At 40.6% G+C, this 26,793-nt stretch overlaps 1 protein-coding gene across 1 annotated transcript in view; it reads right to left on the bottom strand.

The window, feature by feature from the left end:
- LOC122792309 (ammonium transporter Rh type A-like) overlaps positions 1 to 26,793 on the bottom strand; it is a 594,865-nt gene that overhangs the window by 106,281 nt on the left and 461,791 nt on the right. The window contains exon 9 of the mRNA XM_044060089.1: positions 3,651 to 3,724. Within this exon, the coding sequence (XP_043916024.1) occupies positions 3,651 to 3,724 (74 nt within the window). The remainder of the gene's footprint in view (positions 1 to 3,650; positions 3,725 to 26,793) is intronic.

Below are 26,793 nucleotides of genomic sequence, written 5' to 3'. Positions count from 1 at the left end.
CATGCAGAATAATGTTTTGGAGAAGGAATGAGGTAAAAAAGAAGGCAGGAACTGTGATGTTTGACTGACAATATTGGATAGATTATAAGTGATGTATAATGTTTGGAAGTAAACAGGTGTCAATATGGGAAAAATAGACCATTTGCTTATGGGTCAAGAGCAATTATAGGTGTACAAATGAGATATGCTCAAACAGAGAAGCAACTTCCTGCAATAGTGTACATATGTAAAAAATGTCTTTGCTAAATAAGTTGAGATAAAAACAAACTACACACTCTTCCAAATCTTATTCAGAAAGTAGTTGTATAAGACACACCTGACATTGTGGAGAATGTTAGTTAATCTATGCAACTATAATATGAAAGTGAAACACTGTCCAGATGAAGAGGTGCTCAGCAGATGAGTTAAGGAGGTCATATTTATGACAGACACTTGAGGAACTTTAAAAGAACTAGAGATTTTTCTGAATAATGTCACAGTTAAAAACACAGAAGAAAAAATAAAATTATACTTCCCTGTAACATTGAATTGGATAAAGCAAGTAGTCAAATAATGAATTACTGAACTAGATGGATGCATAATATCAAGAAAGTTTCCTTCACTTGTATTACTTTCTTTTAAACTCAGTAGTGGTGTATGCGGCCTGGTTCCTTGCCAGCACCATATCTCTAACATCAAAGTTAACAGCCACTGCTTTTACTTCTGACCTCCAAGGCAGGGATACACCCAGAACATTTTATTTTGTTCTCCTAGCTCTTGTATTCTACATTCTTGCACATCTGTCCAAGTGTTGAACCCACAGGCTTGAAGAATACACACTTCATGTTTATCTGTTGCTCTTATGGTCACAAAGAGTGGTTTTGAAGGAGTATTCCTACGTCTAATGATGCTATTTATAAACGTGTGTGGGCATTACATTAGACAATTCTGGATGTTTTGGGGCAAGGATTCAATGTTTCTGAGACATGCCCAAAGATAAAAATACTCATCTGAGTACATTGTACATGCAGGGCACAGCTTGTTTTAACTATCTGGGTCTGGCATATCCCTCCTCCTCCTCATTTCCTCGTTTGCCTATCAGCTGATCCTGTTTTATTTCTGTTTTGGCCTGAAAAGATAGTAAGAAAAGTTTAGCTTGTTATGCGGTATTCCTTTTACTGGAGAAGGAAAAACTATACAAGCTTTAAATAATCTTTTGCCTTCCTCTACTTGAATCTTTACACCCCTAACAATTTTCCCTCATGCATTTGAATTAATACATCCATTTTCACCCCGTTAAACACTAATTCTGATCTTGCTCTTTTTTTTAACTGCCCACATCCAGTGGTCTACTCCTCTCATGCATCTCCTGTATACCTTAGTCATAAACCTTCTAGAGACAACAATTTGGTACAAGCAGCCTAAACAGAAACAATCCTATTCCATTCTGACTCTCTTATGCTATTCCTACTATCCTCCTACACAATATTAATATCTTCCACCCCTACATTATTTTATAACCTACTTCAGTTTATCTCTTGAACTCTTTACAAACCTATACAAGACTAAAATCTCCCTTCCTACAAAATTTTACAACTAACTTCATTACATATCTTAAACTCCTTACAAACCTTTCTTTACTGAAATGAAAGAACATTAAACTTCTTTATAATAACATTTCACTTCTGCAGTAACAATCTATTTACTTCTGCAAGACTTTACAGCTGGAACAACTGAACAGACTTATAATTGTTACTAATGTCTTTCGGCTTTTCCCGGTTAGGGGTTGCCACAGCAGAACTCCGGTCTGCTAATGATTGGCAGTGGATTTTTACAGTGCCAAGATGCCAGCCCGACACCCAACCTTCAAAGAAGGTACACCCATTCACGCACGCACCTGCATGTCTTTAAACATCACTCAACCACAGGAAGGACATGCAGACTCCACACAGAAGGCGCTCCAGCCGAGAATCGAACCGGAGAACCTCTTGCTGTGAGGCAACAATGCTAAAACGTTCAGACTTTTGATGTAAATATTTTATTTTATATACATATCTTGTAATTATTTTTATTGTTTCATGATAAATTTAACTGTTGTTTTTCTGAGAACTATTTGAAATTCATTTGTTAATATAAATGTACCATGGTGGACCTTTTCTCCCTGGGCCTCCACTGAAAATGGGCTCTGCCCAGTCAGACTTTCCCAGTCAACAAAGACAAATATATAAATAAATATTAATTTGTTTTTTTTTTTACATAGTTTGTGATCCTCTATCCCTAATAGTTTAAGTGTGGTACTGTGTGAAGTAAGACTTTCTTTTAATGCTGGGAGCATATGTGTTGCGCTCATCTCCAGGTCTGCCTCAGCCATTTTATGCCATCATAATGTTGGTGTGTGCCCCACATTTTGTAGCAGAGCATTTTACTGTCTAGTAATGCATGTGGTACATAGAAGTGTTAGCTGCAGTATGAGAAGTAGATTCTCAAGGTGTACTTTCTCATTTAAAATAAAAAAATCTGCTCTAGTAGTAGCCATCTCTATTATGGATTAATGAAGGATGCATTGATTTACAGCACAAATTCATGAATCTTGATTACACAGGAATCTTACATTCATTAATGTATGTGTGTTTATATATATTTGTTGTGAGTTAGTCATATGCATATTCACAACACACACACACACACACACACACACACACACACACACACACACACACACACACACACACACACTACAGAATAATGTAGAGCATAAAACATAATGGCACAGGTACTGAACAATGTTCAGTCAGAAAAATCTAGAATGTCTTGGGCACAGTCTTAAGTAAGTAAAGTAATACAAACATATAAATCAAATGCATCGGCTGACACACACACACACACACACACACACACACACACACACACACACACACACACACACACACACACACACAAAGTTTTACGCGCCTCCCCACTAGTTATGAAGTTTGCCTTTACATCAAAGTACAGTGACACCAGAGGTTGCATGTGTAGATGTAGGAGGTATGAAAATAACGTTTCTACAAGAAGGCTATAGGGGTGCAATACTCTGCAAAAAAAATCCCATCGCCAAAATTCTATAGCTTCAAAATTCTTATATTTGCAGTTTTGATAGGAAACCTACTTAAACACACACAGATCTACACACACACACACACACATATATATATATATATATATATATATATATATATATATATATATATATATATATACTCGTATGAACATATTACAGTTATTTTCAATATTCTAAATCACTTCAAACAGCTTTCTACATTCCGGTTATTTTTGTAACTTTTGTTTTCAGTATCTTTCTGTCACAGAGCTCACACCCTCACTTCTGCAGTGTTGCCTTCTCATTCAGGTATTACAGCTTCATTCATAGTGATTCTGAAATGCACACCTTCAGCATTCTATTTGTAGATGCCATCACCTCAAGAACAAACATGGGGCACACATTTTATAAGCCTAAAACTGCTACATAAGACTTGAATGATATAGCTGATTAGTACAAATAAAAACTAAGCCACTAAACTATGGTTTTGACTGTTTACAAGAAAAAGGTGACAGTGTTTTTTATTCAGCTGCACATGGCCAGACAGCCTTAACATTTCAATCTGTACAATAAAAAGTACAACAGGCTTTACCTCCCAATATGCTTGGTCGTCAAAGTACTTCCACAGCTGGGGTGCTTTCCACACTCTGCACTTTAGAATGAACCCTGGAGAAGAGAAACACCTGTTTAGTAAAGCTGCATTGCTGCCAGTAATGTCAGATGGGTGCTGTCACTTTGACAAATGGTTGAAAAAAGAACATTTCATATCTACCTTTCTAATACTTCAGGAAGGAAAACCAATAGGACCAACATATATCTGTCTACTTGACCGAACAACCATATAGGGTTAATTAAAGTAAACACCATAATAAACTTCCTCCATGTTTCCATGGAGTACCAGCAGCATATTTCATTGTGTTAATGTGCTCTGAAAACTGTCTTGTAACAATACAGTATCTTGAGAATAAGCAGATCCATACCTAATGATTGATATTTTCAAACTTGTTCTTAACAATGAAAAAATGTTGGAGTTTTGCTGGGGCATGTAACACTACAAGGAACACTGAGTCTGCCACCCTAATCAACATCCTGCCACACAAGGCTTACATGCAGCATGGAGGCAACTGTAGAAGAAGGAACATCCTTGGGAGTCCACAGAGTACCCTACAAAACTGGGATCCCCATTAGTTTTCCTTCCTACAAACTTCCCTTAAAGTCAAGGCTCTACTGGCTGAAACTAAAATAAACAAACAAACAGTTCAGAAAGAATCTGTCAATCTTTGCTAGACTTTGAAGCCCCACCACCCCAGTGTTTTTCTCACAAATATTTATACATTAAAAGGACGGTGCACTTCTGGGTCATGAAAACCTGCTGCTGCTGTTGCTGCTGCTGGTACTGGTTTGGCTGACATTTGCTTCTGGCCATTGTGGGCACTAAAAATCTGTGGTATCCCTTGAAGTCTCAGAAAACCCAGTATACAACCTATACTGGGTCAAAAACAAACCAAGAAGAAATTTCGTAGTGTGGAGGGTGTGATGTTCACTTCCTGAATTATGTTATGCATCTACTTCATTAATAAAAAACAAACTGTAAAATATGTACTATAAAATAGAAAAATTGTGGGTAGTCCACATTTGAGTTAAACATGGAATATCCTTTATTGAAACACACAAACAAGTAATCCTGAGTATAATGAAACGCATCAAAAACATTCCTTATTTATATATAATCAGGTTATTTAGGGCAAGGAAGTGGTTACAGAGGGTGGTTCTGTTAAAAGCAATAAAAGCATTACAATCATTCCTTTAACCAAGTCTCTCTTCCCCTTAATAACATAGTGTAATCAGTGATTGTTCTACCTAAAACTGAAACTAAAAAGCTAGAGACAATTACTATACAAGACCAGCTTATTAATACTTTATATAGGCTAACCAAATAATCCAAACTATATTAATTAAGAAACTAACAACAAAATAATACCTAACAAAAAGATCTACCACTAGACATCTATTAGAATAAATATTAAATATAAACTAAACAACTTTTAACAAAGATCGCTTTTGTATCAAATTAATATTTCATCAAGTTTGTGTGTCAATAGCAAATTATAAAATGAACACATTTAAAAATCTACAATTGAAAACCTAAGTAGGTTGAAAACCAAAACTATAACTGCTAAGGTGGAAATACAGTGATAAAGACTTTCGGCTTTTCCCGGTTAGGGGTCGTCACAGCGGAACTCCAGTCCACTCATGATTGGCAGTGGATTTTTACAGTGCCGAGTTGCCAGCCTGATGCCCAACCTTAAACGAAGGCACGCCCACACCTACCTGCATGTCTTTAACTTCACTCGACCGTGGGGTGGACATGCAGACTCTACACAGAAGGCGCTCCAGCCGAGAATCGAATGGGAGAACCTCTTTCTGTGAGGTGACAATGCTAACTGCTGCACTACCACGGCTATTTAAGGTGGAAATACAGTGATAAATGTTAAAAATAGAGCATGAATGCCAAGGTGATCTGTTAAAGTGTAGCATCTAACTAGGAAAACACTTAACTTGAATGTTTAAGACTGCACTCAAGAGAAGTGTCCTGTTTGAAAACAAATGTACCCTTATATGTGGAGCCATCTGAAAAACGTACTTAAACCAGCTAACCCATGTGCTTTTTACACTTACAAGTATGTGCAGAACAATGTTATGTTTAATAAATTAATTAATTAAAAAACTGTTATGAAGTTAATCCTGCGTAAATACGCCTAGCATTAACAGGCCCACACGAATATTTCTAAAGTGAAATGATGTAACTAATCGCTTTGTTTGGAAGTGAAATAATGTAATTAGTCACCCTGTTTGGAAACTAAGCCTGTAAAAACCAGAAGGACTGATGAAAAAATCATGTGGCTTGTGTATATATAATATGTTACATATATTGTAGACCATACACAGAATGCTACAGTGCTCAGCTTTGACTGCAAATGCTATAGTAGCATTTAAAAGCCAATACGTGCTATTATTAAAGAAGCAAGCAAGGTCAGCTAATTGTGTCCTCTAACAGTTTCTGTCCAGGGCAGCTGCCCTCTTCTCCCCATCCTAGCTAAGCCACTACAGATTCTGCTAATTTTGCCCATTCTGGTAGCATAGAGGGACAATTCCCTGACTAAAGTCCATGTGACCAGGTTCAATTAGTGGCTTGAGTGTCTGACGGAATGGTTGGAAGAGATGGGCCCCTTGTGGGTGGGTGGTTCAGTGGGTGTCTCCTGTGATGATCCCTGGTGAAGGCTGGGGATGTCACACTAGCAGGCATGTGCCAAAGGGGTGAAATAGTGTGGGGACAAGGCTGAGATGCTGTAGAGGTGAGGTGATATGCAGCAAATTCCCATGGACCAAAAGAGAGAGGGGAAGTAACAGGGGTGGGGCGTAAAATGGGATCCTCAGCAAATATGAATGGGCAGACCTGCAGGACACTCTCAGGTTCTGTGTTAGTCTCAGCCCTTTGAAGTTAGTCCAGGGAGGGTAAGAAGGTGGTTGGTAGACCTGACAATGCCCATGGGACACTGGGTACAGAGTCACATGGTGAAGCAGAAAGAAGAAAAAAAACTAAAAAACAAACAAACAAAAAAAAAGATCCTGTTAACTTTATTTTTCCCAGTTACAGCAAAGCACTGTAAACTTTTCCTAAAGGTATTCACCCCTTGGTAAGGCAAGGTTGATGGATAAATATTTACTTCCAGTAATTTAGCAAGCAGGGATACAGACTAATTAACCTCATATGATCAACTACTAGAATTTATGTTTGCGGATATATAGCAAAAATTTCCTGGCTCTAAAGGAAATATATTATATCAGCCTATGGGATGCTGATAATATTGGTGTACATGCTGTAAAATGTTCATATAATTCTGTGGCTGTTGCTGTGACAAGCACAGGACATACTTACACTTTTTGCCACTTGTACGATCACCGACCTTTTTAGTGAAAGATGAATGCCATGGGTCATTTAACCACAGTGTACTGTATTGTGTGATGCAGATTTGGGGGATTTTTCTCCCTTTTTTCTCACTGTAGTGTCACTTTGGAGTTGTTGTATATAATTTAGGAGGGTGTGGACCCCCCCCCCCCCGATAAAAAAAAAAAATAGTGTGATTTTTAATTTTATATCTTTTGAGTTACATGTTTTGGAATTAGACTTTTGGAAGAGTGTAATTTTTAATCATGTCATCACAACCCATGCACGATCAAGCCTGTTGTCACACCACTTTAGCGGGTACTAAAAGTATACATATGGTCTCTGAAATGTATATGTACATGAATTCCTGCTGCAAGCAAAATTACGGAGTCCCAAAACTGTTATTAGGAAATGTCTTCTTCAAGCTTTACAATTTTAGCTAATTTCATATACAAATCCTGCCAGCTTATACAGTATATAGTCTATAGTCTCATACATTTATCTTTATAAACTTTGCTCTGACTCCTAAAATCCAGTAAGTCTTCCATGCTTTAGTACAATTTCTCAAAAAGATTATTTCATTTTTGATTATTATCTTTTTTTAAACAAAGAAAAAAATGTACTGACATATCATTTAAACACCTTTAAAAGGTCAAGTGTAAAGACTTTCTTACCACTTCTTTTTGTTGCCATTTTACTCTCATATCGTAAAAGTGGACTTTCTGATACTAAAATATGTAGTTTCTTTCTATTTTAGGTACATCAGTGGAACCTAATTTATTATGTTAAAAAAAAACTTGTTTTTTTATGTATTGCATACTGAGCTTCTTTTACGATACTTCCAAATTCTGTGTTATTGGCACTTTCTGATGATGTCATAGCAGAGGCAAATAGTATGTAGTTCAACACCTCAAGGCATTGAACTGAAAGGAGTTGTTCTGTGCCAGATGGAAATAGTAAGATTCTATAAATTTCTATGCCACTGAACCTCTTTATCTATTCTGGGTATAGACAAGACTCACCCAAGGATACAGTGGGGCAGCTGAATCCAGTTGATGTTCTTCAGTGCAACAGCACCACTTAAAAGTCAGACCTGGTACTGCTGTCAGGGAGCCAGGTCTGACATACAAGGGGAGCTACATGGCAATGAAGCTGTCTAATGCAGGAGTTTCACCTGCAGGGCAGCATGCCTATCATGCTGACATTCTGCCTGTCTAAGGTAAGGAACAGACTTGCTCAGCCACTAGTCCTCCAAGGAATTAAATCTATTTTTGAGAACAGAACACTAGGAGCTATGAGTTTGAAGATGGCTCATACTACATCAAATCATGAATGTGCAAAGGTCCAGGCTTTTCCCCATGTCACCTGAAGCATGCACAATAGCTCCACCTGTACATGGAATTCAGTACTGAAGACAGTCTGATTTAATGATCAGGTAATGTCTGCCTTACCAAATCCCAAATACAGATGGAGCTTCTGATTTTCAGAGAAGTTCATTCAGTTCAGTGAATATTTTTCATTCTACCAGTAATCCATCTGATACATAACATGTGCAAAAATACTTTACTGTAGGCTATCATTGGGATTATTTACATTACTGTAGTTTTTATCCCTAAGAGGTACACCCATGTGAGGACTTTGGCATAGATACTCAGAGATGCTCGTTATTTGGTGACTTTGCTACTGATTGCCGAGAATCTGGTTTTACATGGAGCAATCCACTTCTGAAAAGACAAAAATAAGCATTTTTTGCACTTCTCTTATATACTGTGACTGTACTTTAGCAGTTGCTTAAGCTATTTGCTGTTATTTTATGCACTTTATCTGTTAGTTGTAGATAATTTGCGTGGTCATGTTACACTTGGGCTCCAAACCAGATATTCTACATTAAGAAGGTATTTTTCTTCACCCTTGTGGCAGAAGTGTGCTGATCTAACCTGTCTAAGTTGGGGATTGCTGGTGGAAGGCTTACTGTGTACTTTCCTGATTGGTAGTTAGCTTAAAACTTGTTTCTCTTTGCTCATATTTAAACCTTGCACTTGAGCGGTGCTGCTCATTGCAAAGCAGTGGTTAGCAGTGGCCTGTATAGATGCAAAAGCCCAGAAGCTCAGTTTTTCCCTAAGCAACTGTCAGTGAATCCCTTCCAAGCTTTTCTGCTGCTCTAGGAGCAACTCAGTTGTACACTGAGCAGTGTTGCCTTATTGATCAACCTTAGCCTACACAAAGTATAGGTCCCTCTTGTAGTCTTGGTGCTACCAGCACAGTCCTGCCAAATTAACCCATTCCCTTCCTAATAAAATATACAGTAAGAGCCTGTTATCATGGATTATCAGTTTCCCAACATCTTTCTGGCTAGCCTGATATGCATGGCATCCTGAGGCAATGTAGTAATTGTCTGATGTATACTGACAACCACCTACTCCTGAAGCAAACAAATACTTTGTGAGAGATATAGTTACCCTATGAAATTGGAGGCAAGACTTTCACATTAGGACAAACTGAATGCCAAACAGGTTGTCAGCATACACACACTTTCCACACTAAATAAGTACATGATACATAAACCCACATATGTGAAGGCACGCACTAGTAACTTACTAAAAGATCAGAGGCCTCCTAAACGGAAACCACTTACACACATAACAATGCAAAAATAACCAGAACATATAATAACACACACACACCAGAGTCTCAACAAGTCCATAGGGTGTAACACCACAAAACCTAATGTACTGGTCATAGATGACTCCATTGTGAGACACATGGATGTTCCATTCACCAGCTTGGATAAGGCGCAGGTTACAGTTAGCTGCCTGTCAGGTACCAGGATCCATCAAGTTACTCAAGCACTCAAGTCACTCAACCACAAGTACCAGTATGACTCCATCATAATCCATGTGGGGGTGAATGACTTGAGATGTATGTCACTGGACTATATAAAGAGAGACATGACTGAGCTCTCAGATTATGTGTCACAGGCACGTAAATGCCTAGTCTTAAGCAGCATTCTACCTTCTCCAAGGATGATGCCACAATACAAACAAAAATGATGGACTTTAATAATTGATTTAGCTTCTGGTGTCAGTCCAAGGGGATCTATATCTGTCAGCCTGGAAAGACATGGTCAACAGGTCACACTGCTTTGCCAGAGATGGTCTGCGCCTGTCTATGCTAGGCTTTTGGATACTGCCAAAGGCATTAGCCACCTCTATTGTGCCTTTTCCAGGCAGTGTCAAAATAACCAACCTCCCAACATAACAAAATCCTCTCTAGATAAACTCAAGGTACTGTTGCTTAATGCTAGGGTTTTATACAAGAAAATGCACTCTGTGGAAGCACTCCTCACCTTGGAAGATGCTGACATCTGTGCAATCATCAAGACATGGTTCAAAGGTGCAGCAAGCACTCCGGCCTTGCAGAGCTACAATGCTTTACATATGTTCAGATGACAAACTGAGCATGAAAGAATCAAAGAAGGTGTAGTCATCTTCATTAAGGATAAGTACATGGTGAGACCGGTCAAACAGTATGATTCTCTTGAGCTACTCCATGTCCAATTAACTACAGACAAAGCCCCCTACCACATCATAGCTAGCTATAGGTCTCCAACCATGAAATAGAAAAAGCATACAGCATACTTGGACTTACTGGAGTCACTTGCCATACAGCCTAAATACTCATGGGTGATTTTAAGTATCCTACCAACAACTGGGAAACATACACAAACACAAACATGCTCACCCCGAGGTTCTTGGACTTTATCAATGCAAATACTCTGGAACAGCTAGCCAGCACATCCACAAGAGGCTCAAATGTCCTGGACATAGTACTCACTAACATGGGAGAGCATTGCATTTCCCGTGTGATGCCCTCCTTGGTAAGATCGGACCATAGATTGGTCTCATTCAATGTAATTATAAGACCAAAAACCCTTACAAATTTTTCAAAGACAAATTACCTCATACTAACTGATGGTATAAGAAGTTTCAAAGCGCCCTTGAACACAGATAACATGGATTCCTATGCAGAGGTGTACACCAATGCCCTGTATAACCACTTAAGCAGTTGTATAGAATTGGCTATACCTGACCAGTTTAAAACCAGGTCTTGCCAAAAAAACAAGCCACCTTGTTGGACCCCCTAGTATAAACAGGTTATACAACAAAAGAAAGAAACTAATGTCTGATAAAAGGATGGAACTGGCACAGCAGAGGAAGAAATCTCTTTCTAGCTTAAACAATCAAATTAGAGATCTTAACAAGTCCTTCAAAGGTAACTACAAAGCCAAAATAGCCTCCCTAGCTAAGGATTATCACAAGGCATTCTTTAACTACAGCCAAAATCTAGCTATGTACTAAACTGGTTGTGGATGGCACCACCCATACTCAACCAGAAGTAATAGCCACCTTGCTAGCTGACAGATTTGGAGCAAAATTCGCCCCCCTGTCCCCTCCAGTCATCCCCTAAAGTATACCTGGCATAATTCCTCAACCTATTATCTCATGACAGCAGTTCATCTCAGTGCTCTCCAAGGCCAAAAACATGGCATCAATGGGACCAGACAATATCCCAGGTTGCCTTTTAAACAACTTAAAACATGACCTGGCAAACTCACCTGGATCCCTGTTTAACCACAGCCTACGAACTGGCTATGTTCTAACAGAATGGAGCACAGCAACAGTCATCCCTCTGCACAAAGGGGGACCATCAAATGACCCTGGGAATTATAGTCCCATAAGCTTGACTAGCCTCATCTGCAAGGTCATGGAAAGAATTGTTATGGACCTTATCAACAAGGAGATAGATAATCTCCAAACTCTGGACCAACCTGGTTTGGATTCATTAAAGGTAGATCATGCCTGTTAAACATGGTTGATTTCTTTGAGAAAGTCACCAAGGCCCTGGATGAGGGAAGGATACTGCACACCACCTATCTTGACCTAGCCAAGGCATTTGACACAATTTCCCACTCAGGTATTATAGAGAATTCTCCCAATTGGGAATTAACCTTTACATTACCAGATGGGTAGCCAACTAGCTCAATGACAGGGCACATATTGTCATAGTGGGTGACTTCAGCTCTAGCAAAATACCAAGTCACCAGTGGCATACCACAGGGTGCTGTGCTGGGACCCTTACAGTTCAGAATTTATTTTTCAGAAGTCCAGGCAAACTTGGACGGCCTGTGGCTGACCAAGATTATTGATGATTGCAAATTGGGAGAAATCATTGAGTCCCCCAGCGATATTAATATGCTGCAGACAGGGTTAACACAGACAAAAGATTGCTGCCAAAGCCACATATTAAAGCTAAATGCAAAAAAATGCATTATTATTCCCTTTGAGAAAGCTAAAATCCCTGCCTATTACATTATAGAGAGCACCCCCCCAAGTGTAGACCCAGTGGTATATGATCTGGGTACTCAGATTGATAGCAATCTGAACTTTGATGACCACATATCCACAGTAGTACGGAAATCATTCTATGAGGCACATCTTATAAGTAAAGGCATCACATCTAGATCTAATGATGTTATAATTCCATTATACTCAGCCTTCATCTGACCAATAATTGAATACAATGCTCCCCTTTGCATGTACCTCACCAGACACCTGCAACAATTGGAGAGACCACAGAGGTTTCTCTCCAAGAAATTATAGGGTACACAAAACAAATCTTACATGGAAAAACTGAAAGCCTTGTCACTGTAGCCTGTCTTCTACAGGTTGCTAAGGGGTAACCTGTGCCTGGCTTACAGGGCAGTCTCTGACCCAGTCCTGATTGAAATTCTACACATTTGTAAATCAAACTGCATGAGGGTCACTTGCTCCAGGGATCTTAACTTAGCCTCTGACTTGAAAAGATCATGCTGAAGAGATATACACATCTCCCAAAAACTGCCACTTCTCTGGAACAAACTTTCAATTCACGTGAAACAGAGCCCTTCCCTGACTCTCTTCAAACACAACCTAGATCAATGGATAGGTGACCTGAAATTTACTCCTGGGGTTGTCTGTATTAACTACTATAGATCCTTACCTCTGCAAACTTCACTCACCTAACCACTGACAATTGGGGCAACTCGGGATAAATACGGCTAGGGTTCTAAGGAAGGGCTCCAGGCCCGTTAGTCTAGTAACCTTCTATGAACCTGTGAACCTGTGAATCTGTGTTATTACATTGTATGCCAAACATTATGCAACTTAGCAGGAATCTTTCTTATTCATTTTCTCTTTTATTACTTTTTATTTGAATATAAATGCATTTAGTTACTTACTGATTTATTGTCTGTGTGAAGATAGGTAAAGGCTGCCAGCCTAGTCAGATAGAATTCTGTAGATAATTCTGTCATTTGTAAATATTAATATAAGCCACAGGCTTGTTCTCTTAAATGGGGAAAAATGTTGGTAAATGTTAAACTTAAAAAATGTAACAACAGTGCACTCTGCTGTAAGAAAGATAAGTCAAGCATTTTATGACTGTCTTTGACCTTTAAAGTCGGCTCCGATATGACTGGATGAAGGAATTCTGCCTATTGTTTTGAGGCCAGAGTTAATGGCTAGAATTTGCATGTATAAATGTCCTTTATTGCTCTGGTTTCTGACCCGGTGTAAAGAATGTAAATGTAGTTTTGGTTAGCCTGGGAACACCAGAGAAGTGTGAAGAATGATGTCATGTGAAGCAGCTCTGTGTTATAAATTTAAAGAGAGAAAATCAGAGAGCTCAGAGCATTTTGTCTTGAGAACATTCAACTCACCAAGACTGCCTATTTTTATATGTAAGTTATTTAGAACTGTTTTCTCTTAGATATAGCTAGGAAATAGGAAGATTAGACTAGTTTGTTTTTCTGTGATGTCATAACTTTTCTACGGTATTATTTTAAGTATTTCTCTGTGATCTCTGAACTCTTGACTAGCGCTGTGTAGTAAGAAGTATTGTCTTGTGTTTTTATTAATTATTAAATATTTTTAAACCTTTCAACTGTGGCTGTTTTGTGTAGAGATAATATAAGCTCTAAGAGGACATTGCATGTATATAGTGATGCTGTACCAAGTCACCCCAAATAAGTCTTGACTGTTAGGCCACACTTACCATTTGGATAATAATATTGTACAGTAATAATTGGACACCCTTTTAAGAGTCTTTGAGTAGATGGTAAATATTAGTGGGTGGAGGCAGCAGGTACTACCTTTTAGACTTGGCAGAAAAGGGGCACAGCTGGAGAACCTGTGCCAGCCTTCCCCAGGAGTATCTGTGTGGTTGTATATAACATCATCTCAAAGTGTGTGTGTGTCAGATATCTGGGGAGGGACACAAAGCACTGGTTAGACAGAGAGGGTGCTGGAGGTTTTAGCTTGCCCACTAGGCTGAGATCTGGACCCAATAGCTGTGCCAGTGGGGAATCTTATTGGGGACCTGGAGAGAAAGAGAGAAACTAGCCCCAGACTGACTGTGATCTCTGTGTGCTCTTAAGGGAAATTGTACTTTACTGTGTGTATATTTATTATCCTTTACCTATATGGATGCCCCTCACTGGTGTTGATTGCTGGGCCAGTGCACGGATGTCGCATATTAATTGTTTGGCAGTGGTGGGATATCCACACCACATATTAATTGGTTGGCAAATACTAACTGGCTTGTAGTGGTGTGGGTAGAGTGAATTCCTGTAGCTTGTATACAGTGATCACCGAAGGTATTTTTGTACTCTAAATCAGCCATGCAGTGAGTACTCAGAGTTCAGATCACAAATTGTTTTATTTGTTAGCTTAGTTAGTCAGGGAGAGCAGGCAGCATGTCAGCAGAGTACGGAAAGCTGACAAGGAGCCAACTGGCTGAGATGTGCCAGGCTAGGGGACTGCTGCATGGAAACCTGACTAAGGCAGACATGATTGCAGTTTTGGTCACAGCTGCATCAGTAAACAGCTACCAGGAGGATGATCAGACTGGCAGTGGAGATGTACCACCCTCAGAGAATGGACTGCTCACCCTTTCTGGAGAGGACTTAAAAATCTGCCTGGAGCTAAAGAGACTTGCGCTGGAGGCCAGGCGTCTGGAAATAGAAAAAAGAAAGAAGTGTCAAAATGCTGAGTAATCCACAAACTGGTAGGAAGGAGATCAAAAGAACAGTTTATTCACAGACTAAGTGCTTTCACCCTATGTCCATAGAGTATCATGAGATCGCCAAAGGCTCTCGGTATGGTTCCTGAACCCCTTACTCCATGGTAAAGCTGTAACTGTGTTGTCTAAAATGTCTGACGTTGACTGTTTTAATTACACTGTTAAGCATTGCTTGTTAGAATGTTTTAAGCTAACACCTGAAACTTATAGGAAAAAGTTTTGTGAGCATAGATGCAAGGCAGATGAAAGTGTGTGTGAATATGATGCTAAACTGAGCACTTATTTTCATAGGTGGGTGAGTGGATGTCAGATCACCACTTTTGAAGGGCTGGCAGACTTTTTGGTGAGGGAACAAGCCCTTAGCACTTTTCCTGAGGACATGAGGATCTGGTTAACTGATTGACAATGTGCTACTTCAGATGAGTTGGGGAAGAAGGGAGACCTATACCTAGCAAGCATTGCTCCCTGCACAGGACCCCCAGTACTGCTCATGTGTCTAAAGGAACCCATGGTGTGCAGCACAGACTGCCCCAACAGAATCTGCTAGTAGCAGGGGAAGTCACTAGTCCAGGTACATGTTCAGGACCTAGGGTTAAATGTTTTGAATGTAACCAGTGGGGCCATGTGGCATACAGATGTCCACAGAGGGAAGGTGGGGAACAAAAGGTGAGAGAGCCAGTAAGTGGGAAAGACAAAATGCCAATAGAAGGTTGTCTTGAGACAACAGGGGTACCGAACTACATCCTGCAGATGTCCTGATAGGGAAGGATTTGGATGAGGTAGTACCATGTGCTTATGCAGTTACATGCAGTTAGGCTAGGAGACAAGCACATGGGTCTGATAGCCTGGGGGAGACCCAAACAGACTGCATATTTGCAGCCAGGACTGGTGAGGTGGTTACTTCAGGGAGGAAGCTACGCTGTAGCAGTGAGACTGAAGGTGAGCTACAGCTGCTTGTGGGTACTGATGTTCCCTTGGACAGAGTGACTGCAAAAGTAGAGGTGAGTAGTAGTACCCAGGCTGACAGTGAGGCACCACTGTCAGAGGATGCCAGACTTCCTGTGGAAGGGGGGCTGGGAAGGGTTACAAAGAGAGAGCTGAGACAGGCTCAGCTCTCAGACCTTACATTGCAAGGCCTGAGGCAGGTAGCTACTGAGGCACCTGATTCTCAAGGGAAGGGGGAATCTGTATACTGGGACAAAGGGTTACTGTACAGAGAGTGATCCCCTTAGGGAGGGCTAGAAGGTAAAAAGGTACAGCAGTTGGTAGTGCCTAGAGCCTAATGTCTGGCACTTCTAGCCATAGCCCATGATATTCCCTTTGCAGGTCATATGGGCATAAAATGTACAAAGAGACGTATTATGCAGAACTTCTATTGGCCTGGAATTTCCAGAGATGTAACAGGGTACGGCAGGACCTGTGAGCAGTGCCAAAAGGTAGGCAATGCAGGAGACAAGGTGAGAGCTCCTTTGATGCCTTTGTCTGGGATTGAGGAGCCATTTCAGGGGCTAGCTATGGATATTGTGGGGCCTCTGAGTACCAAGTTCCAAAGGGAACAAGTATATCCTAGTGGTAGTAGATTATGCTACACGATACCCTGAGGCAGTGGCTCTGTCCTCATCGAGGCAGAAAAGATGGTAAATGCTTTGTTAGAGATTTTCAGCAGGGTAGGTTTCCCAAAAGAAATACTGACTGACAGAGGTGCCAATTTCATGTCAGACCTGCTGGCTTGTCTGTGGAAGTCCTGTGGGGTGAAGCACCTGAAGACCACCACCTACCATCCCCAGACTAATGGTCTTGTTGAGAGGTTAAACTCTACAATGAAGTCCATGCCACAGGCATTTGCAGACCAGTTCAAGAGGGAGTGGGACAAATATGTGCCCCATCTATTGTTTGCTTACAGAGAGGTTCCCCAGGAATCCACAGGTTTTTCACCCTTTGAGTTGTTGTATGGGCATAGGGTGAGGGGACCTCTAGATTTAATCTGAGATGAGTGGGAAGGTAAGTGTGAACCTTACAAGGAGTCTGTTGTGGCATATGTCCTAAATCTCAGGACAAGGCTCAGGGAACTCATGGGTTTGGTCCAGGAGATCCTGGTAGAAGCCCAACAACAGAAAAAGGTGTGGTATGACAGGAATGGTCGAGCTAGAGAGTATGCTGTGGGGCAGCAGGTAATGGTTCTCATTCCTATCAGACACAACAAGCTGCAAGCAACTTGGGAGTGATCCTACAAGGTGGTACGAAAGGTAAGTGATGTTAACTACATGGTGGAACTGCTAGGCAGGAGGCAGGAGCACAAATTGTACCATGTTAACATGATGAAACCTTACCATGATAGGGAGGCCTTTGTGGTGAGCATTTGCAGTGGATTGCAGGAGGTGTCAGAGGGAGATCTGGTGACTGATCCCTCAGTGAGGCTCGGACTGACATCTCAGTGGAAAGGGTAGCAATGTCCCAGCAGCTATCTCCTACACAAGTTCAAGAAATCTGAGCAGTGTTACAGGAGTTTGGGGACATGTTCACTGGGAATCCAGGGTGCACCCACATGGTGCAGCACCAGGTGGATACAGAACCCCAAAGTCCTATTAGGCAGGCTCCTTATAGGGTGCCTGAGTGAGTCAAACAAACTCTAAGGGAGGAGATACAGGAAATGTTGGAACTAAGGGTAATTCAGGAGTCCAACAGTCCCAGGGCCTCCCCAGTGGTGCTGGAGCTAAAGAAGGATTGCAGCACCATGTTCTGTGTGGACTACAGGAAATTAAATAATCACACATAGTCAGATGCCTACAATATGCCTAGGACAGATGAGGCCCTAGAGCAGCTGGGTGGGGCTACGTATCTTACAACCATTGATCTTACCAAGGGTTACTGGCTGGTGCCCTTGACTCCCAGTGCTAAAGAGAAGTCAGCCTTTGTGACTCCTTTTGGGTTGTATGAGTTCACAAAGATGCCCTTTGGGATGAAAATGCCCCAGAGACTTTACAGAGGCTGGTAGATCATATCCTAGCTTGATCAGGAAGGTTTGCCCTTGCATACCTAGATGATATTGTCATCAACAGCCATTCCTGGCAAGAGCACCTTCAGCATGTCAGGGAGGTACTGGGCAGACTACAGAGGGCAGGGTTGACCATTAAGCCGAGCAAATGTCAGGTGGGTATGGCAGAGGTTTCCTACCTGGACATAGAGTGGGGAGTGGTAAGATCATGCCGGAACCTGCCAAAGTAGAAGCCATTCAGGAATGGCCTGCACATGTTACCAAAAAGCAGGTTAGGGCATTCTTAGGAACAGCAGGGTACTACAGAAAGTTCATACCCAGTTATAGTAACATAGCTGCTCCATTCACAGACTTGACATGGTTAAACAGAGTCAGCGAGCAAAATGCCAAGTTGCTAAGATGGAGCCTAGGCTTGCAAGCATATATGACAGTGCAGCACTGCAGTGGGATTAGCAATGCCAATGCAGATGGGCTCTCAAGAAATGGAATGGGGTATGTTATACTCAGATAGACCTAGCCCTCTCAAGCAACATTTCTCAAGGGTCACTTGAAAAACATGCTTGAGTTTTCCGGGTTGGGGGGGGTATGTGAAGATAGATGAAGGATGCCAGCCTAGCTAGATAGAATTTTGTACATAATTCTGTCATTTGTAAACATTAATGTAAGCCACAGGCTTGTTCTCTTAAATGAGAAAAGACTGCATTGGATATTGAACTGCAAAAATTTAACAACAGTGCACTCTGCTGTAAGTAAGCTAAGTCAAGCATTTTGTGACTGTATTTCATCATTAAAGTTGACTCCAATATGTCTGGATGAAGGGATTCTGCATATTGTTTTGAGACCAGAGTTAATGGCTAGAATTGCATGTATAAATGTCCTTTATTGGTCTGGTTTCTGACCAGGTGTAAAGGATGTAAGTGCAGTTTCTGTTAGCCTGGGAACACCAGAGAAGTGTGAAGAATGATGTCATGTGAAGCAGCTCTGTGTTATCAGTTTAAAGAGAGAGAATCACAGAGCTCAGAGCATTTTGTCTTAAGAACATCCAACATTACCAACACTGCTTTGCTCTATATGTAAGTTATTTAGAAATAGCTAGGAATTAAGAAGATTAGACTAAGTGATTTTCTGTGTTGATGTTAGAACTTTTCTACGGTATTATTTTAAGTATTTCTCCGTGATCTCCGAACTGTTGACTAGCACTGTGTAGTAAGAAGTATTGTCTTGTGTTTTTATTATTTATTATTAAATATTTTTAAACCATTCAACTGTGGCTATTTTGTGTAGAGATAATTTAAGCTCTAGCGTAGATTGCATGTATATAGTAAGACTGAACCAAGTCACTCTAATAAGCCTTGACTGTTCAGTCACACTTACCATTTGGATAATAATATTGCACAGTAATAATTGGGCACCCTTCATAAGGGCCTTTGAGTAGCTGATAAATATTAGCTGGGTAGTGGCAGTGATTACTACTGTATAGTCTGGGTAAAATGGGCACAGCTGTAGATAACCTGTGCCAGCCTTCCCCAGGAGTGTCTGTGTGGTTGTATAAACTCTTTTCTCAAAGAGTGTGTGTATCAGCTACTTGGGCAGGGACACAAAGCACTGGTTGGAGAGAGAGAGGGTGCTGGAGGTTTTAGCTTGCCCAGCTGACTGAGATATGGACCCTACAGCTGTGCCAGTGGGGAGTCATATTGGGGACCTGGAGAGAAAGGGAGAAACCAGCCCCAGACTGACTGTGATCTCTGTGTGCTCTTAAGGGAAATTGTACTTTACTGTGTGTGTATTTATTGTACTTTCCCTATATGGACACCCCCACTGGTGTTAGTGGAGAGGATTGAGGCTCCTTGATTGCTGGGCCAGTGCATAGGGGTCACAGTCTGATTGACTGAGTGACTGATTGATTGTGTTGCATTCTGTGTCCCTTTGTGCTGAACTTAGCTGCAGATTATAGAAAAATGTGCCTATTCACTACAAGCTGTTTGCCCCCAGCAATACATCATCAAAATAAAGGACTACATGACTCATAATCAGAAAATACCTAGCAGTTGTTCAGCATACAGGAATGCAAACACAAGTCTATTAACATTAATAAGTATAGTTCCAGTCAAGAAACTAAAGTGAAAACAGCATATTTTGGAATCGGAGAGCCCACTTTACATACAAAGAGCATATATGTGGGAAATTGTAGAAGCTGAAACACCCAGGAGAAAAAAAAAAAAAAAAACAAGAACAAAGAAAGGACATGGAGAATCACTACAGAAGGTATCCCATCCAAGAGCTGAACTGGAAAACAAAGCACCATGAGGCAATAGTGGTAACTATTATGCCCCTTTGCTATTCTCATCCTATTTTACTTTTAGAAAAAAAAAATCTTTATTTGCTGATGTGCAAGAAAAACTATTGTTCTATTTATAGTAGCATTCTTTTTATTATGGATATGCATAGAACATGACTGAATACTCTAAAACAGTTTTACCTACTATTTCAGTTTATAATAAAATTATATTAGTTTTAGTATGCCTACCAAGGAATACGTTTTTCTTAACTGACATATTTAAATACTGTTACAATATAATTTTCATTTGCTAGTTGGATAAGAAAAACTATACTTGAATATAATGTGTGCTATGCGGAACATATATGTTGTTGTTGTTGTGTCTTTCGGCTTTTCCCCGTTATGGGGTCGCCACAGCGGAACTCCGGTCCGCTAATGATTGGCAGTAGATTACGTAAATATTGGTATTAGGTGGTCAGATATACTTTGGAATAGATTGCATTTGAATGCCAATCTGCCTACTATAAATGCACAACTCTACATACAATGCAGTCTGGAAGAACCAAACAGAATATAGAACATTAGTAGTTGTATAAGTGGGGCTTGCAACACCTATGTCAGTACCTAAGCAATTGCAACACCTGCTTTGATTCCATACAGTGAAAATATCATTACTCAGATAAATTTGGTCTGTAAATAATGAGATACAGTAATCTCTTCATGAAGAGTTACTGTAATGGTAAGGACCTTTCATATCCATGGTGTGTGTGTGTGTGTGTGTGTGTGTGTGTGTGTGTGTGTGTGTGTGTGTGTGTGTGTGTGTGTGTGTGTGTGTGTGTGCATGTGTGCATGTGAAGGATTACTACAACATACTTAAAATATGCAGTACACCGCCTTGCTCATGCATTAATATGGCTGACTACACCCTCTATTGTATCACAAGCAAGTAACACTGAGCTACCAATTTAATCTGCACCAATGTCATGTCATTTATTACATGGTCTCTGATGTCACAAAAATGTGCCTGTGTTCATGTAATAAATTACATGCCATCAGCAACAATATTTACTGATCAGTTATTTGCTTTCAAGTCTCCTGACTTCACATGCAATTATTCTTTAGTTCTAGGTCATCAAATTTAAACTGTGACAGACCCAGCAATAATGCTGACCCAAGTTCCGAAAGAGATCTTTGCTACAAATAAGGGAACTGGCCTAGTAAAAAGTTGGTTAACACCTTAACACTCAGTAAGGTAAGTTGGACTAAAATCTAGGCTCCACCTGTGGCTACACTATTTCAGTTAAACTGGCATACGAGGAGTTTCTTTCTCTGTGGAGCTGAAATGAGAATTCAAAAGGAAACCAGGAAACAGACCATCTGCCTTCAGCATCTAGAGATTTCTTGGTCTCTTCAGCTGAAGTGGGTAATAACAAGCAAGCAGACTAATGGCAGAACAGGGGAAGATTTATTTCTAATAATACCCAGTAGTCCACAGAAAAAAATGAGTGATGTTGTCATTATAAAACATTTTATGTCCATAGCCTGCACGTTTTAAACAGTCTACTCACCATTCATCTCTTTAATTTCTTACTGTACAACATTTTTACCTAAGTTTGTGATACTACCATAAATCTGCTTTTATATTTAAAGCAGCACGTCTTACTCCTATTTCATGTATCCCTCAAAATGCCCCAAATTCCAGGTAACAAAGATAAGCAGCCTTACCCAATAAAGCCAGAGCAGTGACATAAGGCTCACCTAAAGTGAAATTGTAATACTTTCTTATTCTTCCTCTTTGGTGAGATGGAGGCAAAACATAGTGTTGACACCAGTCTGTTGCTGTTTAGTTACTAATCCTCTGCCATTACCTACAACAGCTAGGGTACCTCTCGCTACCACATTTTGATATCTTTAGATTCAGCATTATTCATAATAGCCAACAAACATAAGACATCAGCAGCAGCATGTATATTTATTTTGTAATTATATTTACATGATAGACCAGTTATGTATGTACATCTGAAAGGAACCAATAGCATCAATGCAGAATTAGCATCACAGACCTCCAGAATGTCAGCTGAAAGTTAGTCATTTCTTTATGTTCATTATTTATTAACTGGTAAGTGAACTGGTCCATCACTTTCCTATTTCAACAATGTCCTAAGCCACAAGGACAGTGGCAAATGCAATATATACAGTGGATAGAAAAAGTGTAGACACCCCTGTTAAAATGCCAGGTTTTTGTGATATAAAAAAACAAGACCACAATAAATCATTTCAAAACTTTTTCCACCTTTAATGTGACCTATAACCTGTACAATCCAATTGAAAAACAAACATATCTGTTAGGGGAAAAATATGAAAAACATACAATAAGCTGGTTGCATAAGTGTGCACACCCTTAAACTAATAGTTTGTTGAAGCACCTTTTGATTTAATTACAGCATTCAGTCTTCTTGGGTACACACCTGCCCCATCAAGTAAAGAGACTTTGATTAACCCCAAATAAAGTTCAGCTGTCCTAGTAATATTTTCATGACATTTACTCAGTTGCCTACTACAGCAAAAGCCATAGTTCGCAGAGAGCTTACAAAGCATGAAAGGGATTTCACTGTTAAAAGGTATCAGTCAGGAGAAGGGTACAAAAATATTTCCACAGCATTGGCTGTGCCATGAAATACAGTGAATACAGTGATCAAAAAGTGGAAAAAATATGGGAAAAGAGTAACGTTGCAAAGAACTGGATGTCCCTCCAAAATTGATTAAAAGACAAGACAAAAACTGGTCAGGGAGGCTGCCAAGAGACCTACAGCAACACGGAAGGAGCTGCAGGAATTTCTGGCAAGTACTAGTTGTGTACTACATGTGAAAACAATTTCCCGTATTCTCCAAATGTCTGGACTCTGGGGTAGGGTTGCAAGACGGAAGCCTTTTCTTACACAGAAAAACATCCAGGCAAGCTAAAATTTGTAAAACAATACATCAACTCTTGCATAAACATGTGGGAAAATGTGTCATGGTCTGATGAGACCAAGGTTGAACTTTCTGGCCACAATTCCAAAAAGCACGTTTGCGCAAAAACAACACTTTGCCTCACCAAAAGAACACCATCCCCACAGTGAAGCATGGTGGCAGCATCATGGTTTGGGGTTGCCTTTCTTCAGCTGGAACTGGGGCTTTAGTCAAGGTGGAGGGAATTATGAACAGTTCCAAATACCAGTCACTTTTGGCCCCATACCTTCAGGCATCTGCTAGAAAGCTGAAGAGGAAAAGTAATTCCATCTTTCAACATGACAGTGGCCCAAAGCATACATCCAAATCAAGAAAAGAATGGCTTCTTCATAAGAAAATTAAAGTTTTGGAATGGCCCAGCCAGAGCCCAGACCTAAATCTAATAGAAAATCTGTGGGGTGACCAGAAGAAGGCTGTGCACAAGAGATGCCCTTGCAGTCTGACAGATTTGGAATGCTTTTGCAAGGTAGAGTGGGCAAATATTGCCAAGTCAAGATGTGCCATGCTGATAGACTCCTACCAGAGAAGACTGAATGCTTTAATTAAATCAAAAGGTGCTTCAACAAAGTATTAGTTTAAGGGTATGCACACTTATGCAACCAGCTTATTGTACGTTTTTTATTTTTTATATTTTTCCGCTAACAGATTTGTTTGTTTTTCAATTGAATTGCACAGGTTATAGGTCACATTCATAGGTTCATAGGTTCATAGGTTTATACTAGGCTATCTGCCCTAAGGCATTTATAAGCCTAGCCCAAAGTTCTGTGGCTTATGCCACCCCTTATATGAAAAAACACTGTACCCATTAGTTTGTTGTGCCTCTGTCCAGCAGTGACACAGAGATGATTCCCGGGGTAAACCTACGATCTCCCATCCACAGGTCAAGATTTCTCTTGAACAGAGCCAGCGAGGTGCTCTGCCTCACATGGACTGGGATTTTATTCCACAGCATAGGGAGTCTCTGAGTGATAAATCTATCCCTCCAGCACGTCCTATTTATATCTGTGCTAAGGTTTAAGTCGCTTGCTCTAGTGGTTTTGGTGGATTTGGATTTTTTGAGGTGGAGCATGTCCATTAATTCCGGGTTGGACATGGCCTTGTATGTCAGGCACATGTCACCTCTGAGCAGACAGTATGCGACTGAATAGAGCTGGAGTTTCTTCAATCTGGCAGCATATGGCAGATTTTGGAGTCCCTTTATCCTTTTGGTGAGGAACTTTTGGGGTCTCTCCAATTGCTGCAGATGTCGGGTGAGATACATCCCGAATGGGGCATTGTACTCGATCATTGGTCTGATAAGTGAAGAGTACAAGGGAACAATGACCTCACTAGATCTGGATGTGAATCCCTTTATGATCAGGTGAGCAATGTAGAAGGTCTTTCTAACCACTTTAACAATGTGAGTGTCAAAAGAAAGGCCACTGTCAACCTGGGTCCCCAGGTCCCTGATAACCTCTTCTGTGCTTAGTGGATTGCCACCTATATGGTAGCTTGGGGTTACCTTGTTTTTCCTGAAGGGTATGACTATACATTTTTTGGTGTTTAACTTCAGGCCATGGCTCTGGCACCAGCTATCTGTTTCCATGAGTCCCTTCTGAAGGATATCCGTGTCCGATGCACTTTCAATTATGGCGCCCAGTTTGCAGTCGTCTGCAAACTTTGTCAGCCAAAGTCCTCCCATGTTGGCCTGTACTTCTGAGAAGTAGATGCCGAACAATAGGGGGCCAAGGACCGAGCCCTGTGGGACACCACTTGTGACCTGCTTGGAGTCTGACATAGCGCCAGCAACTCTAACCCTGTGGGTTCTGTCCTTAAGCCAGTTTGCAACCCATCTTGTGACATATGGGTTTACATTTAAGCTGGTAAGTTTTCTACAATACCCGAGTGGGGTATTGTGTCGAAAGCCTTTGCAAGGTCAAGGTAGGCTGTATGGACTGCTTTTCCCTCATCAATGGCCTTGGTGACTGTTTCGAAGAAGTCGACCAAGTTCAAAAGGCATGATCTGCCCTTGACGAAGCCAAACTGGGTCGGGTCCAATGTCTGCAAGTCCCCTATATCTTTGTTTATGAGCTCCATTATGATCCTCTCCATAGCTTTGCAGACTAGACTTGTTAAGCTTATGGGGCGGTAATTACCAGGGTCCGTAGAGGCACCGCCTTTGTGGAGTGGGACCACAGTTGCCATACGCCACTCCTTGGGCACGTATCCTGTGGTAAGGCTGAGATTAAACATCTGCCTTATGTGCGGGTTTAATTCCTCATTTAGCTCGTGTAGCACACAGCCGGGGACACCATCTGGTCCCATTGATGCTGTGTTTTTAGCTTTAGAGAGCAGCTTTCACCTGCGCATTTGAGATGTCTGGGAGGCTACACTCCGCTGGGATAGCTATCTCTCCTTTAGTGGGGGGGGGGGGAGTTTGCACTGAACCTGTCTGCCAGTTTGTTGGCAATGTCTGTGGGTTCAGTGATTTTTGTATCATTTTGGACTAATTCTGAGCATATCTGGGAGTTTCCACCCAGGTTCCTAACATAGCTGAAAAAGGCCTTATGATTGTCCTTTGAATCCATGGCAATTTTTCTCTCAAAATTGGCCTTAGTTGATTTTATGAGTGCTCGTATTTTTTTACTAATAATGATCAGGGGTGACTTTCCTTTTATGGATTTTGTTCTATCATGTAATAGCTTTCTCCTCTTATTGTAAAGTTTGTTAATGGTTACAAATTAAAGGTTCAAATTTCCCACATTAAAGGTGGGAAAAGTTTTGAAATGATTTATTGTGGTCTAATTTTTTTATATCACAAAAACCTGGCATTTTAACAGAGGTGTGTACACTTTTTATACCCACTGTATATAGTGAGTTTAGATTAGCCTATAAAAAGGCATGTTTTGGGAGGTGCGATGAAACTGCAATACCTGGAGAAACTAACACAGACTTTATCAGGACATGAAAACTCCACACAGATAGTAACTGAAGGTCAAGAATGAACCTCAAACCCTTGAGCTGTAAGGTAGAAAATTTACCCACTGAACAACTGTTGCTGTTCATGCACTTCAAGCCATATACCATGTGTAATTGTCAGAGGTGTTTGATAACACCAGGGTATGACATGTGGTGGAAGTGACTGTTGGGTTTGATCACAATGAATGAGTACACAATGCTGAAAATGTTGTCTGGTATCTCTCACATCTACTTTCCTCAACATTGCTTGTGCCTTCATCCATTGGTACAGAAAGATGTCTGATACACACTTTGGTGAAATGTCTCTGTGAGTGCACACCTTTCAAATTATGCAAAATGGATGAAAAAAAACACTGTTAACAGGCACTCTATGTTCCATAGCCTCAGTTTCAGTGTGTCTTCATTGTTCGAGTGTTCAAAAATAA

This window comes from Protopterus annectens, chromosome 1.part2, assembly GCF_019279795.1.
Source record: "Protopterus annectens isolate FY-2018-M chromosome 1.part2, PAN1.0, whole genome shotgun sequence".
Classification (NCBI taxonomy): Eukaryota; Metazoa; Chordata; order Ceratodontiformes; family Protopteridae; genus Protopterus; species Protopterus annectens.
The sequence above is the reverse complement of the archived record's forward strand: the minus strand, read 5'-3'. Positions and strand labels throughout refer to the sequence as shown.